Source organism: Vulpes vulpes, chromosome 6, assembly GCF_048418805.1.
Source record: "Vulpes vulpes isolate BD-2025 chromosome 6, VulVul3, whole genome shotgun sequence".
Lineage (NCBI taxonomy): Eukaryota > Metazoa > Chordata > Mammalia > Carnivora > Canidae > Vulpes > Vulpes vulpes.
Window position 1 is genome coordinate 51,383,117 of NC_132785.1, and position 16,186 is coordinate 51,399,302.

Consider the following 16,186-nt stretch of genomic DNA (forward strand, 5'->3'; position numbering starts at 1 on the left):
AGAGGCTATACAAATAGGATTAAGGGCTAAAGGATTAAACCCTTAGGTCTGACCACTTGCCAGTCATTGGTGACCTTGACAAGAACAGATTATTGGTGGGAGCAAAAACCTGATTTAGAAAGGGTTCAAGAGAGAATAGGAGGAGAAAAATTGGAGATCTATTTTTCAAGGAGTTTTGCTGACAAAAGACCATTGGCTTAGTAGTTAGAGAAGAATGCACCATCATGAGGAGATTACTTTTTAAGATGGGATATATCACACCATATTTATATTTTGATGAAAATAAGATAGTAGGATATGAAGATTATATTATGCAGAAGAGAGAGGGAAATTATTGGATTATGTCCCTGAGTAGGAAAAAGGATTTATCCTTCAACTGGAGGAGGTCTTAACCTTAAATATAAGTGCTAAGAGTTCATCTGCAAGTTCAGGAGAAAAAAGAGGAATAAATGGATAGATATGCAGATTGACTTGTAAAAACAGTCGTGGAATATGTGAAAATTTATTTTTTATTATTTCTGTTTTCTCAGGGAAATAGAAATAACATAGTTGAGAGTGTGTAGGAGGGAATAGGTATAAGAGGTTTAAAGAGAAGGAAGGTAAAAAAAGATCATCTAGTTAAATAGAAATATACTTTTTTTTTTTAAATGTACTGGGGCCCAGTTGATGTAATTGACTACAAAATCAAAGTAGGAACAACCCATGTGCATGTATGTTTTCTCCTCAGCTGAAGTATGTGCTGGTAACAAAATAGGCTGACCGGTGGATTACCCAGTTAGTTTTACCATGTAAGTAAAGTGAACAAGAAAATAAAAGCCAGACAGTATAAGTCAATAAAATATCCAAATAACATATAACTAGATCTGAAAGCTTGTCTTGGAGTTCAATATTCATCTGTGTGCAATTGTTATAAAGTGCATAATACAATTTACACATGAGTTCCATTTGACTACATTATGTTCTTCTGGTATCAGTATTAAGAACAAGATCTAAGAACTCACTAGGCAAGAACCGTGAACCAATTAACATTCAAAAGCAGCATACAACACCTAGTATCTAGTTTTCCAATAGTCTGCAATTTTCATGATCAATTTGTGACTCTAAAACCTTAGTGGTTTGCTTCAATTTATCATGTACAATAAGGCCAATAAGGAATGTAACCAATAAAACATCTTATTAGATATGAGAAATGTCTAAAATAATAATCTAGGAAAATTAATAAAAATTAATGAAAGACTTAACACAAAATTCATTACATGCTAATGAAAGTACTCCAAATAAATCCTTTTCAGAGTTTCAGGTCAATGATGCAATTCATCAAGGAGATAGCATCAACAAGTGTCACATCCAGATACCGGTTAGAAAATCAAAGTTACATCCCTACATGAAAACATGGCTTGGTAAAATAAGGCCCTTTTTTTGGCTTCTTTTGCCAAAGCCCACAAATGGGTCTTTACTTCCAGGCAAACCTTCTTACACCTTTGTTTTAAAAAGTTAATAATACACCTTTACATGTATCCAATCAACAGATATAACATTGAACATCTACTACATACCTTAAAGTAAGGTGTCTTCCATTAATGACAAGTTCACAATGTCATAAAGAACTGGAAGTGTAAAGTAGTGGGGAGAATAGAGGATTTAAGTACAGGCAGATTTATTTTTGAATTCTGCTTGTGTTCCTTGCTCAGGAGTAAGCCTTTTGGCAAAATATAAACTCTCCAAGTCCCAGTTTTCTTTGCTATGAAATGCTGATCTATCTCAACTAATTGAGATAATGAGCAGGGACTCTGGTGTCAGCCTGGCAACCTGGGTTTCAACCTCAGCCTCACTCTTTGAAGATATACAAGCTTGGTCAATTATTTGTTTGTTTCAGTATCCTCATATATAAAATAGATGGGTAAATGATATTAGTGTATCATCCATTAACAGATAATTCAGTGTATCAATTGATAGATAATGTAATGTACCAACCATATAGATTTGTTGTGAGGATGAACTAGTACTCCATGGTACAGTGCCTGACACAGAGTGCCATGTAGGCAGTTGAGAAACAAATTAATAAATGCCCAGTGGCCACGGCACACAGCGGTCACTCTATGCCAAATGTAAATCCTAAGAAATACACAGCTTTTCATTTATTCAACAAATGCTTGTGCAAGTGTTCGTCATATGCCAGGCACTGGTGAGACACTGACTTTTAAGTGGCAGTACCCCATTATACATACCGTATGACCCTATCATACCCTAAAAATCTCTGTCAAACCTGATAGCCAAGAGCTTTGAAAGCATAGAGTGAAATACATTTTCCACACACACATAAAAATATTTCACACAATATAGCTCTAGAAAAGAGCCTTCTCCCTGAATGACAAAGTAATAACTATCATAAAATGGTTTTTTAAAAAGGCTTCTAGGTTTCTACTACCACTTCCCACTGTGCTCCTCCCAGTTAGCAGTAACATATTCATGTAATCCAAGTTTCTTAAAATGGACATTGGAATCTGTAGGTAAAATTACTAAATTAGTTGTTTCTTAGTCATGCCAACACAGTGTGATTGACTTTTAAATGGCATCAGCCTTGTTAAAATTGTTAAAACAAAAAACGTTTGAGTTTCCATTATGCTTTTATTTTTGTGTTTTTAGCCCTTGAGTGCTAATGACATTTAAAACATCATATTCAAATTTATATTACTGAAATATCATAGTCTGTTTTGGCTAAAATTTCTCAACACTGGGGGAGAAATTAATATAAAGTATATACAGAAAGAACACTAAATTCCCAAAACTAAATAGGTAAATTGAAAAATTTATTAGCCACCTTTTCCTTGACATTATTTTTAAGTTAAGCAAATCAAACTTAAAAGACATAATTTTACATTAAAGAGAGGGGAGGGGAGGTTCATGTCTACTTGAAAATGAGTTTCTTATAGTAACATTATATAGAATAAAACTGTTAAAAAAAACAGAATTTTGGGGCTAAACGTAGAACTACACTAATAAGTCTAGTAATCTGAAATGTAAAGTGAAACCTGTAACTGATAATGGCAACCTGGATTTGGGGTGGAGTGGTGCTTCTGAAATCTTATACTATGAACTGTCAAAGGATTTCTTCACCAGTGAACAGTATTATTTTCTCAATACATATAAATTCAATGCATATACCTAACTCAACCTAAAGCAAATCATCTTACTCAACCTTACTCACATCTTACCTAAACTACTATGCTATATTACCCTTCGCTTACTATACTACTTCTTAGTTTATTGTACCACCATGGTAGCAACCATTTTCAGAAGCCTAGAGGAAATGCAGAATGTTGAAATCACAATAATTAAGGCACAGGAAAAATGCATAAACAAGCAAGGTCAACTTTAAAAAAAATTCTCTAACATTGTTTGGTTTACCAATTCAGTAATCTTCCTATAAAAGCTTTCACTTAGGAAGCCTGCATTTGACAAAATATCCTTTTTGAAAAATTAGACATTTCAATTTAGAAAAAACTATGACTTTAATATTACTGTTATACAAGTAACAAGTAATGAAATTCTGATTATCAACAAGTTAGCAACAGGTATTATCAAAAGATAAGTAGGAAGACTCCCGCGTGCATGGCCTTAGAAAACTAAAAAGAAATACACTCCTCAAAGAAAAGAAGGACGATACTTAGGGGGAAAAAATGTTCCCTTGTTTTATTCTGACCTCAACAGCCAATATAAGCAGGGGGTTTATATTTTCATATGGTAATGGCTCTGAAGCAGTAGCACAAAGGATGGTGATTTTTTGATAACTCTTTGCTCTTGATTATTTATTTCCTGAGAAGGTAGACACATCTTTCCTTACATGATACCTCATAAGAAGGAAGACGACTTTTCCTAGGATAACTGATGAGTTTCATTATCACACTGGAGCAAAGCAGTTCTGTTGATATAGAAATACATATATTTCTGTTTTCTATATTACAGAACAACTTGGAAACAAATTTTAAGTAGCTCATTTTTCTTTCTCTGTTTCTTATGACATCCTGTAATTTATTTCAGAAAAAATGTGCTAGTAAGAAACCCACACAACTACTGATTAAAACATACATGACACATGATCCCATGGCTCCCATGACAGTGGCCAAAAAAAGTAGACTACAGGGAATAATTGCATTAGCCACACTAAAAGAATTGGAAGGTCATTGTCTTACAAGCAATAAAGATTCTTGTTTTGGTTTAAAAGTTAATAAGGAAAACATAACAACACTTTTAGGATAGAACATCTTTGCTTGCAGTTTCTAGTTTAGTTTTTCATTTTTTACAAAAAAGTTATGATTCCAAATAAAACTATTTGCAAACCATCGGTTTCCTTGTGCCCTCTTCTTTATTTAGCTAAATTAACAGATACCCTAAATATCTATTTTCATAAGCTAGTTAAGCTCTAAAGTGAGGTTGGTTATATGCAATCACCCTCTAGTCCCTTCAAAAAGGGATAAGTTATATATGTATATAATATATAATATATATGGAAAGTAAAAAAAGATATAAAAACTTGAAAAGTATATATACTTTTTAAATGGTCTATTTAGAGTACTGTGGTTCAAGGACACTCTTTTAACTTTGGACCTGTTGACCTAATTTATTATATTATTCAATTCAAGGGCAATGCCAAGTATCCAGGGAATGGCAAACACTCTTATTAAGATTTGAGAGTTTACGAAAGTACAGAAAACACAGACTTTTGACTGTGTGTGTCACCCTTAATGACAATTAATTACATCTTGGGATGTAGCACAATTAATTACTATCAGGCATAAACAATGATAGTGAGGTATAAAATGCCACAGGAGGATTATTCGTACTTCTCTGCAATGAGGGAAGACTTCCTAGAGGCAATGGCATTTTCTCCAAGCTTTAAGAAATAGGGACAATTTTAACAGGTGAAGATAGAAGACAGAAGATTCCATACATGGAATAAAGCACAAAGAAAAGCATAGGGGTTTGAAAGCATGTGGCTAATTTTAGGAACTCTGTTCTCTGGAGTCGTTGGAGGTAAGGAAGGGAAAGAAAGATGAATCTGGAAAGGTGAGAGAGTCATGGTGCCCACACAATCCCTCAAGCCATCTTGCAGATTCCTGTCCTTTACAAGAAGACAAAATGGTACAACTTCTCAACTGGTGCAAAAATCACCCTACTATGTATGAGGGGAGAAGCTGATCAGAGTGGGGGATAGGGCTCCATCCAAAAGCACAAAAGTAAATATAAGCCATACCCTTTATATTAAATAAATTACTAATTAAAGAAGTATTAAAAAGGAAAAAACACCCTACATTTAAGAAATGTCTGTTACTCTTCCCCCCGTCACAAAATGTGGAGCTGTTCTTTATTCTGTTTGCCAACATGTCATATTTATTTGAATTCACTTGTCAAAATGTAAACTTCAGCAGAAATGGACTATGGTACGAGATGACAAAATACTGCATTTCTATATCTTCTTTGCTTCTCTCAACAGTTTAAGATTTTTCCCACCTCAGGGGCTTTCATTGTCCTTCTCAGATGTCAGCTCTCAACCTGGATTTCTCAGGGTGGCCCCTCTCTGCATATTTGATCTAACTGGGTTTCTTTCCCGTGATCCTTGACCCTGCAACCTCCACCTCAGCTCTCTTGTCTTTACAAGACTTTGAGTTTCCTAATTTCTTACTTTGTTCCTTTCCATATGCATTGACTTTTATTACCCCATATTTGTAGCCTCCTTGATGGAAGGGACTTCATTGGTTCTATTCACTGCTCTAATACTTAACACCTGGCAACAGCACCTGACAGAGTAGGAAGATCCAGGAACCCTTTGTCAAATTAATGACGTTCAAATATGAAGATATTTAAAATTGTCATGCCTAAAAGTTGTATCTTTAAATGAACAAATCGGATTTTTAAAATTTCCTGAGGGCAGTTCCTCCTATGCAAAGAGTGAGTTTGGAGGTAAAGGTAACTATGCTTAAAAATATTTCCTTAAAGAGCATTCAATTAAATAATGAAAGAATTACATGCATAGCTATAGGTAATATAAAACCATATAGCTATATATCAATATATAACTTATATAATATAAAGTTTTAATATTAATTTTGCATAAATTAGTAATATAATGTCTGATGCTCCAGAGTAGATGTATATTTTTCTTCACAAAGGAATATATTTCTTTATATCTGATAAATATAAGGAGAATAAAAGGAAAGGTTCTGGCGAAATTTCCTTTTAGCCTATCATCTGTTTGGAAAATAAGGGAGCAGAAGTGACCTCAAATATATTTTTCTAACAGACCACTGATGCACGCGTTAATACCAAGAGAACAGTTAGGGTTGCAAATGGTATAACAGACTATATCTGGGGGGGAAAAGAAGGTATATCCTCATGTTAAAATACAGAAGTGTAAAGCACACCTTCCTTCATTATGCAATATGACAAAACATTTATTGTCTGTATTTATAAAATAATCTACTGGTTGCATATTTAAAGAAGACACACAGTAAGTTTTAGTCATTGTGTATATTAGTGTAATCTCATCTAGAAGAGAACAGGCTTATTTATTTCAAGCAGATGCAAATTTGGAGCTTTACCTGGTGAAAACTGTTCTAAAAGATCATCTGATTTTAAAAAGGGGGAGAAGCAAACACTCTAAGTCAAGATAATGTGACACTCCATGGATCAACAATGTTTAGAGCAACTGAGTTGTTCTTATAATACAAAGGTTTGCTGGATAAGGCTCTAGGCTAAAGCGGAAAATTAAAACCCATTTTTTCTTAATAGCTTCTACACTCATCTGAAAATATTAATATTTTCTCCAAATACTTCATCAAGAGGCATTATATCTATGCAACTAGGTATTATATTTATATAATTTTATCTTCCTTAGAACTGCCACTCTTAATCTTTCTACAGTGTTTGCCTTTTAAGTTTGATTCTAAGAGCAAATAATCTCCAATTTCTAATGTGACAATAAGCTACTGTCCTTTATGAAAACCATTTAGCCACAGCCTTAAAAAAAAAAAAAAAACACCAGCATTAAAACTTTTGGTCATAAATCTGTAAATGTGTAGAACACACACACACTCACATAGATGCACATGTATAGCGTATGCTTCTCTCCCCTGTCTTTGGAACAACAGGGTATTTAAAACAAATACAGCTGGGCAGCAAGAATATAATGTGCTGGGCAAACATATACTCCTATTAATGTAAATATACTCTTCGATGTTTCCTGCCAAGCCCACTTAGTTATGAAAAGCCAGCAATCCCCATTTCTCCCACGGAACACCCCACATAGTCTCAAAACAATCGCCCTTAGCAACTGGATGTGGAAGCAAGCAGAGATGAACAAAAGCAGTTGGGCTCCGGCTCCTAAGTTGCCTTCCCAGACCCTGACATTTTAAATCAGCAAAAGCAGGTCATGCTGGGCACTAGTTATTGCCCAAAAAAAAAAAAAAAAAAAAAAAAAAAAAGTATAGTAACGCAACTATTCTAGTCACCTGCTTGTAGTAAGTACGTGCTTTGCCTCCTGTCGTTCGCGAGCCCTTGAATTCGAGCTGGCACCTACTGGGGATGTGAGCCTCGCCTAGCCCCAGCTGGGACTCGTCCTGCCCTGCTCTGCGCGCTCCGCGCATCCCGGGCCGTGACCTCGGGCTTCGCCGGGCTCCGCGCCGCGGGCTGGGCGCGCTCCGGCGATCTCCTGGGTCCGCACACACCCTCCGCCCCTCTGACCCCGGCCCCCGGCCCCGTGGAGGGCCCGGGGCGGGGTCGGGGGTCGGGGGCCGGGAAGGGCGGTGGGGGGGGGGGGGGTCACCACATTTCGCCAAGGTCTGGGAGCCACGGAGGTGCCAGACCTGGGAGGCCAGGTGAGGCCGGACGCACGGGAGTCCCTCGCCGCTCGGACCCGACCGGAGCAGCCGCCGAGCCCCCGAGGGCCGCGCGGGTCTGCCGCCCGCGTCCCGGAGCCAGGAGCTCGTCCGGGGCGGCCCGGCCCCCGGGGTGGACAGGGGGTCCCTGGAAGCCCGCCCGCCCGCCCGCCCGCGTGAGGCTCGGGAGCCGGGGGCGGCGGCGCCGGGCGGGCAGAGTTTCCAGCGGCCACAGGTGCCCGGAGCAGGCTCCCGGCGGCCGGCAGCGGCGGAAGGCGCTCGGGGCGCCGGGCGGGGGCCTGGGCGGCGGGGGGAGCGGGGCGGAGGGCGGGAGCGGAGCCGCGGAGGCCCGGGGGCACGGGAAGGTCCGGGCGCCTCCCAACACCGACCCCACAGACCTTGGCGCCGCAACCTGCGCTTCTTGAGGCCGAAGATGCGCACTTTGGAGAAGATGTCCACCAGGTTGCCGTTGCAGAGCCCGCGGGTCTTGCTGGGGCTGCTCCGCCTCCTGCTGGCGGACGGCCGGTCCCAGTGCTGCTCCCGCGCCTGCCGCTTCTGGCGGATCAAGCCGCTGGCGATGGCCGCAGCCATGGTGGCCCCGGGAATGGGTCCGGGGCGGAGGGGAGGCGGCAGGGGGAGCCGGGGACGCGGGAGAGGGAGGGGCGGCGCCGGCGGCGGCTCGCCCGGGGGAGGCGGGGGCAGCGGGCGCGAGGGGCTCCGGGGACGCGGGCGCGCTCAGTCCCGACTGGGACCCATGGCCCCCCCGGCGGGGCGCGGGGCGCGGGGCGCGGGGCGCGGGGCGCGGGGGGCGCGGGGCGCGGGGCGCGGGGCGCGGGGCGCGGGGCGGGGCGGGGCGAGCCCGGGAGCCGAGGTCGCGCGGGCCGTGGGCCGGGGCTCTGCGCTCCGGGCCGGAGCCCGCTGGGGGCCGCCACCGCCGCTCGCGCCGCCTTCTGGCCTCGCCCGCCGCCTTCTCGCAGGGCGCGGGATGGGGGCAGGTCCCGGCCGGGCTCGGCGCGGGCGTCCGTCCAGGGCCGACGAGGCGGGACTCAGCGCCGGGCTCCAGCCGCCCCCCGGCCGGTGCCGCCGCCGCCCGCTCGCGGGCTCCGCCGGGGATTGTCAGGTGCTTTGGAAATCAGCATCTGGGGAGAGCATCTTCTCCCCGGAGATCTCTAATCGGAGGGCTTCGTGCCCACCCCACTAGACCTCCCTCCCGTTCCCCTTCTATGTCTCCCTTCAGAAGGAGAGGGGGAAAATATATATATATAGTAATGATTACAAATATTAATAGTAATAATAATAATGATAATAAAAAGAAAGAAAGAAAGCTAAAATGGATTCCAGGGGTGGGGTGCTAAGAGGCTGAGCCAAAGCAGGTGGGGCTGAAGGAATATCCGAGAGCCTTGTCTCGGGTGAAAGTCGCAGGTTTCCCAGGCTTCCGCGGCTTGGCCCGGGCTTCGGGATCTTCACGAGTCTCCCGGTCCCCAGAAACTCTCGGCTGCGGTTGGAGGGCGAGGTGGTCTCCGCCCTCCCTGCTAATCCCTCAGCGCCAAAGCCCCTCCACCCCGGGAAGCAGCAGGAGGAGGAGGGAGGGAGGAAGGGAGGAGAGTGTGTCCCGAGGAGGGAGGCGCCTCCACTCCTTACCCGGTCCACCCAAACTTGCGGACTCTCCCTCTTGTTGTCATTTTGAAACCATTACACCGAGCAAAAAAAAAAGGAGAGAGGAGGGGAAGGTGAGAAGCTATGCTAAGGCTGCATGTGTGGAAAGACACCGCCCCCAAATTTGCTCTCTGGCCCTTGGAGGAGGAGATGCCAGTGGCCGTAGCAGCTGGATAGGATAACTGCCCAACCGGATACCGAAGAAGTCGCCGCAGAAATATTAAGGGCGGGGAGGGTGTCACAGTATTCCAGGGACAACAAAAAGCAGCCAGACTGAGGGACATTCCAATCTGAGCTGTCTTTGGCGTCCCTGGGTAGAGAAGCTCTGTCAGGGAGCAGAGCCATATGAACTGTGTCTGAAATTCAAATACAACAGCTGCTGCCTCCTCCCCTTGACTTCCTGTCTGTGCCCTGGCAGTGTTCTGTCTCGGATAACTGAAAATATAAAGGTCCAAGAGGAAGGGAGCAAGGGGAGGGCACCCTAGGAAAGAAGGTAGAGAGAGAAACACTTCATGCTTGGATGAATACAGATCTGTGGTTTCTAGGATACACTCCAAGTGACAGAACCAAGTGTAGATTTTGCTCCTATGGTTTTATACCTTTTCCTCTTCCCTTGAAGCTGTCTGGCTTATCATTACAGGAAGGTAAAGAAAAGAATCGCAAAAACTAGGCTTCTCACAATCCGGTGTGAAGGATGAAGGAAAGAAGACTCATTTGGTAATCAAGAGACTTTTAACAATCACTTCTCTGGTGACTGCTTTAGAGCTGGAAAGACAAGAGGCACACTCTGCAAGCCAGTCCTGGGAACAGTTCTGAACCAAGACACACTTTCTCTTTGTCTCGGGAATAGTCAGTTAAGTACTGCAAAGACTTGCAACCCAGCACGTGGGGAAAGCTCAGCCCACGGTTGATTATAGGGAGGCTAGACACCTTGTACTCTATAGAACTTATCCACAGTCTCTCCATGTAAATAAACAACTTCTCAACTGTAAGTCATTGCCTTTACTCCATATTTACTAGCAAGTTTTCTTTGTGGAAGAATATTTAAAGAAAGTGTGTAGATCTGAGTCCAGTGCAATTACCACTGGCTTTAGGATGACATATATTTTACTTGACATTTAAGAACATACTCTGTAAGCTTATTTTCCACACCTTGCTGTGTTATCATACATACAAAATAGTCACAATTATTAAAAGAAATAAGCAGAACTAATTTTGCCAGAAATTTGTAATCCCTAGTAACCAGTGATATGGTAAAACTGAGGAAAAGGGGTGTGTTAACTATTTTTGCTCTATTTCTACCACTTTCTTTTCTTTTTTAATGTCTTTGTTCTTATATTTTTACTAAGCGTGTATTTAGGTTATGTTTCCATGCTCCTGCTAAAAAATGAAAGGCCATTTTGTAGGGATGGCTGTTTAATTGTGTCTTTTTAAAAACTCACTGAAACAAATCACAATGAACATAAGAGTAACCGCTGCTACCTTCCATTATTGAGGAGAGGCCATTTGGACATTTCAGACTTTATAGATTCGAATTTCCAAATGACTTTATAATTAAAACACATTTATCGAAAGCTGGTAGTGAGTTTCTCAAAAAGCCAAACGTTAAGGATAGTGACCTCTTAAATCTAGTACAACTATCCCAATCAACATAACCTAGTTAGCCTTGAAAGGTTTTTTTATCCTATGACACATGTGTCTACTGTATTAATTTGAACAGATTGAGATTAAGCATATTATTATAGCTGTGTTCATTATTTTCTTTCCAGACATTTTTCTTATAGTGCAATCTTTTCCCCCAAATGCCTCAGATGGGATAAATGGGAGGTCGGGTTTTTTCGCTCTTTCAGACCCCTTCCATCATTGTTCAGTACCCTCCAGATCAGGCTGAGGTTCAGGACCGAGGACAGGGATAGCTGTCCTCGGGGTAGCTCTCCCGGCAAAAATCAAGCTTCCCCGACTGTGGAGCGCTGGCTGTGAGTCTCTGATACTCCCCTCCCTTAAAAAGCACCTTTCCACCTTTCCCACCCCCCCCCCCCCCCAAGGTGGAAAGGAAATTAATCCTCACAGCTTCCACTAACATTAATAACGCTCCTCTTAGCATCAAGCCTTTCAGCTCTTTGATAACGAGAAATACTCTTTCTTTCCTGATACATTCCGACCCCTGGCGCAGCGCGGGGAACCGCGGAGTCCTAGACTCAAGGCGTCTATTCAGACTGCGAATTTGACAAGCCTTAAGCAGTCCTTCCTATTTTATGTGATTTCCTGTTTTAAGAGCCGTTGGAGTGGAGGCAGCATTGGGATAATCAAGGTCCTTTAGCTTGATGCCTGTGTTTTCCTTTTACCTTCCCAAAACGCTGTTTAGTTGTTTACGGATCGAGGAGGTAAGCGAAAGAAAACGCAAGAGAGCCATCTGCTGTTTTAAGCTGTGATAAAAGTGTGTGCAAAAGTAGGGAGCAATTTGTATTCTCTTGTTCAGGGCGGGCGAATGCAAATTCATACCTTGCTGTAATTCAGAAAATAATTCGTCACTTATGAGAAGCCCCCCCCCCCACCCACCCAGAATTATTAATTTCACCTTTGACTTTGTAAAAACAAACAATAGAGTACTGCCTAGGTAGAGTGGCTCCTGAACTCTGATTTTACAGTGTTGGTTCGTTTCTTAACTCTGCTACTACCTAGCTGTAGAATGAGTGCCAGTAAGTTGCCTTAGTCTCTCTCAACCTCAATTTCTTCATCTTTAAAATTGAAATAAGAGAATATCCTTTTCAACTCTTGTGAGGTCAAATTTACTAAATGAATGTAAAGATCCTCATACAGTGTCTGGCACCTCCTAAGTGCTGAAAAATGACAGCTGTTACTACTACAATTATTGTTATTATTTTCCAGATCACTTGTTCCTATCTTGTAAATTCTTTTCCAGTTTCCATGCTTTTTTCAATATCAAAATATATGTATTCTCGTGTATTCTTTTATGTCCTAAATGGATTTAAGGTAAGATTTAAGGTATTCAGAAATCTAAAAAAAAAAAAAAAAAAAAAATGTTTTTCTTAATTTTGGAGACCGAAGTCTGAATTCAAACCTTAGTTTATAATGGACTAAATTTGTGAACTTGGCCTTGTAAAGCTATTTCCCACCCACTGAACACTGATAATAAAATCATTTCCCTCCCTCATAGAGATTAAAATAATTCCAAAACTATAAAGAATCATAAAGAATTCATTCTTGGAAGGTAATTATTCAAATATCTTCCCTGTTATTGCAGTTTTCCTGATGATCCCATGCTCCCCTTGACATCTCTACTTTGCATACATTGTTCCCTCTGCCTGGAATACAATATAAAACAGTTGCTAAAACCACAATTGGAGTAAGGCAAACATAGGCTTGACTGTCTTTGAGCAATTCATTTAAGCCTAAGTGTCACTTCCCACTTTTGTCATAATAATACAATAAAATTATTAGAATTACATGATAAACAGCAATTTGGCAGTGTGGCAGGATACAAAATCAATGCCCAGAAATCAGTGGCATTTCTATACACTAACAATGAGACTGAAGACAGAGAAATTAAGGAGTCAATCTCATTTACAATTGCACCCAAAAGCATAAGATACCTAGGAATAAACCTAACCAAAGAGGTAAAGGATCTATACCCTAAAAACTATAGAACACTTCTGAAAGAAATTGAGGAAGACACAAAGAGATGGAAAAAATATTCCATGCTCATGGATTGGCAGAATTAATATTGCAAAAATGTCAATGTTACCCAGGGCAATTTACACGTTTAATGCAATCCCTATCAAAATACCATGGACTTTCTTCAGAGAGTTAGAACAAATTATTTTAAGATTTGTGTGGAATCAGAAAAGACCCCGAATAGCCAGGGGAATTTTAAAAAAGAAAACCAGAGCTGGAGGCATCACAATGCCAGATTTCAGGTTGTACTACAAAGCTGTGATCATCAAGACAGTGTGGTACTGGCACAAAAACAGACACATAGATCAATGGAACAAAATAGAGAATTCAGAAGTGGACCCTCAACTCTATGATCAACTAATATTCGATAAAGGAGGAAAGACTATCCATTGGAAGAAAGACAGTCTCTTCAATAAATGGTGCTGGGAAAATTGGACATCCACATGCAGAAGAATGAAACTAGACCACTCTCTTGCACCATACACAAAGATAAACTCAAAATGGATGAAAGATCTAAATGTGAGACAAGATTTCATCAAAATCATAGAAGAGAACACAGGCAACACCCTTTTTGAACTCGGCCACAGTAACTTCTTGCAAGATACATCCACGAAGGAAAGAGAAACAAAAGCAAAAATGAACTATTGGGACTTCATCAAGATAAGAAGCTTTTGCACAGCAAAGGGTACAGTCAACAAAACTAAAAGACAACCTACAGAATGGGAGAAGATATATGCAAATGACGTATCAGATAAAGGGCTAGTTTCCAAGATCTATAAAGAACTTATTAAACTCAACATCAAAGAAACAAACAATCCAATCATGAAATGGGCAAAAGACATGAAGAGAAATCTCACAGAGGAAGACACAGACATGCCCAACAAGCACATGAGAAAATGCTCCGCAGCACTTGCCATCAGGGAAATACAAATCAAACCACAATGAGATACCACCTCACATCAGTGAGAATGGGGAAAATTAACAAGACAGGAAACCACAAGTGTTGGAGAGGATGCGGAGAAAAGGGAACCCTCTTACACTGTTGGTGGGAATGTGAACTGGTGCAGCCACTCTGGAAAACTGTGTGGAGGTTCCTCAAAGAGTTAAAAATAGACCTGCCCTACGACCCAGCAATTGCCCTGCTGGGGATTTACTCCAAAGATACAGATGCAATGAAACGCTGGGACACCTGCAGCCCGATGTTTATAGCAGCAATATCCACAATAGCCAAACTGTGGAAGGAGCCTCGGTGTCCATCGAAAGATGAATGGATAAAGAAGATGTGGTCTATGTATACAATGGAATATTACTCAGCCATTAGAAATGACAAATACCCACCATTTGCTTCAATGTGGATGGAACTGGAGGGTATTATGCTGAGTGAAATGAGTCAATCAGAGAACAACAAACATTATATGGTCTAATTCATTTGGGGAATATAAATAATAGTGAAAGGGAATAGAAGGGAAGGGAGAAGAAATGGGTGGGAAATATCAGAAAGGGAGACAGAACTTGAAGGCTCCTAACTCTGGGAAGTGAACTGGGGGTGATGGAATGGGAGGAGGGTGGGGGGTGGGGGTGAATGGGTGACGGGCACTGAGGGGGGCACTTGACGGGATGAGCACTGGGTGTTATTCTGCATGTTGGCAAATTGAACACCAATAGAAATATATTTATTATTTAAAAAAATAATTACATGATAACATTATGTAAAAACACTTTAAGTAGTGCTTGTGACATTGGAAACTCAACCTACAGTAACTATTGGTAATAACTATTCATCACTCTGTTCTTCATCTATTCCACCTTTATGAAGATGTGTCACAGGCATTTCATGCTTAACATGGCCAAAATTAAACTCTTATTCCTCCTTCTCAAACTTGTTCTTCTCCAATCTTTGCTACCCATGGAATGACAACTCCATTCTTCTTGTTCCACAGGTCAAAACGTTTAGCATCATACTAATCCCGTTTCTTTCTTTCATATCCCATATGGAACTTCTCAGCCTATCTTCAAACTATATCCAAAATATTATCACTTCTCTTATCCTATCGCTATTTCCACTACTACCTACCATCATCATCTTTTGGACTATTATAAAAACAGCCTAACTGGTCCCCTGGGATCCACTCTTGTTCTTCTTTGATATGCCCTTAACACTGTGGCCAAAGTGTTGAAAATATAAATAAGATTTCATCACACCCCTGTTCAAAATCTTAAACTTCAATAGAAACCAAAGAACTTATGGTGCCTACAGTGTCCTTTAGGATTTGTATCCACATCTGCTTTCATTTGTACTTTCTACTTCTCTTTCTTCATTCACCAGTTGCAGTTCCTGAAACCACCTATCATGTTCCTATCCTATAGCAGGTATTTCATATTTGTTCTTCCATCTGACTCTTTAACCTTTCAACTCTTCACTCATATATTACCTTCTCACTTGAGATCTTATCTTACAAATCTATCTACAGTTGCAACCCCTAAACATAGTCCATTCCTTCTTCCTTCCCTGCTTTATGGTTCTACGTAGCACTTATAACTTTACAAATTCTGTATGTTTCCTTATTTATCTGGACTGTCTTGCTACTTTGAATATATGAGGGAACATAATTGGTTTCATTTGTCTATTGCCACATTAGCCAGTGCTTAAAAATGTTACCAGAGTAGGCACTTGACAAATATTTGTTTATTGAAAGAATAAAGAAGTTGGATACACAGACAGATAGTTATTACCAAATAAAAGGAACAGAAAATCATGCTTAGCCCATTCTGTCAAGGACAAATTAACCCATGATGCCTGATTTCTTTAAGCACCAAGGCACCTGAAATTCTATTTGGATTACATATAATTTCAACCCCATAAATGGGATATTAAGAGGGTATTTTAGCCTTTGCTTGATGATTTAGCCTTAATCTATGATGACATGTAGTTTGAAGTCTGAATTCCAACAGGGATACCT

The 16,186-nt window shown here is 41.2% G+C and overlaps 1 protein-coding gene across 6 annotated transcripts in view; it reads right to left on the bottom strand.

The window, feature by feature from the left end:
* FGF14 (fibroblast growth factor 14) overlaps positions 1 to 16,186 on the bottom strand; it is a 624,343-nt gene that overhangs the window by 166,100 nt on the left and 442,057 nt on the right. The window contains exon 1 of one of the 6 annotated variants that reach the window (XM_026008897.2): positions 8,273 to 8,654. The exons of 4 other annotated variants lie outside the window; for them this stretch is intronic. In XM_026008897.2, the coding sequence (XP_025864682.1) occupies positions 8,273 to 8,465 (193 nt within the window). In that variant the 5' untranslated portion in view covers positions 8,466 to 8,654. Of the gene's footprint in view, positions 1 to 7,508; positions 7,599 to 8,272; positions 8,655 to 16,186 lie in introns of those variants that run through there. One more of the 6 variants, XM_026008895.2, reaches the window with a different exon arrangement.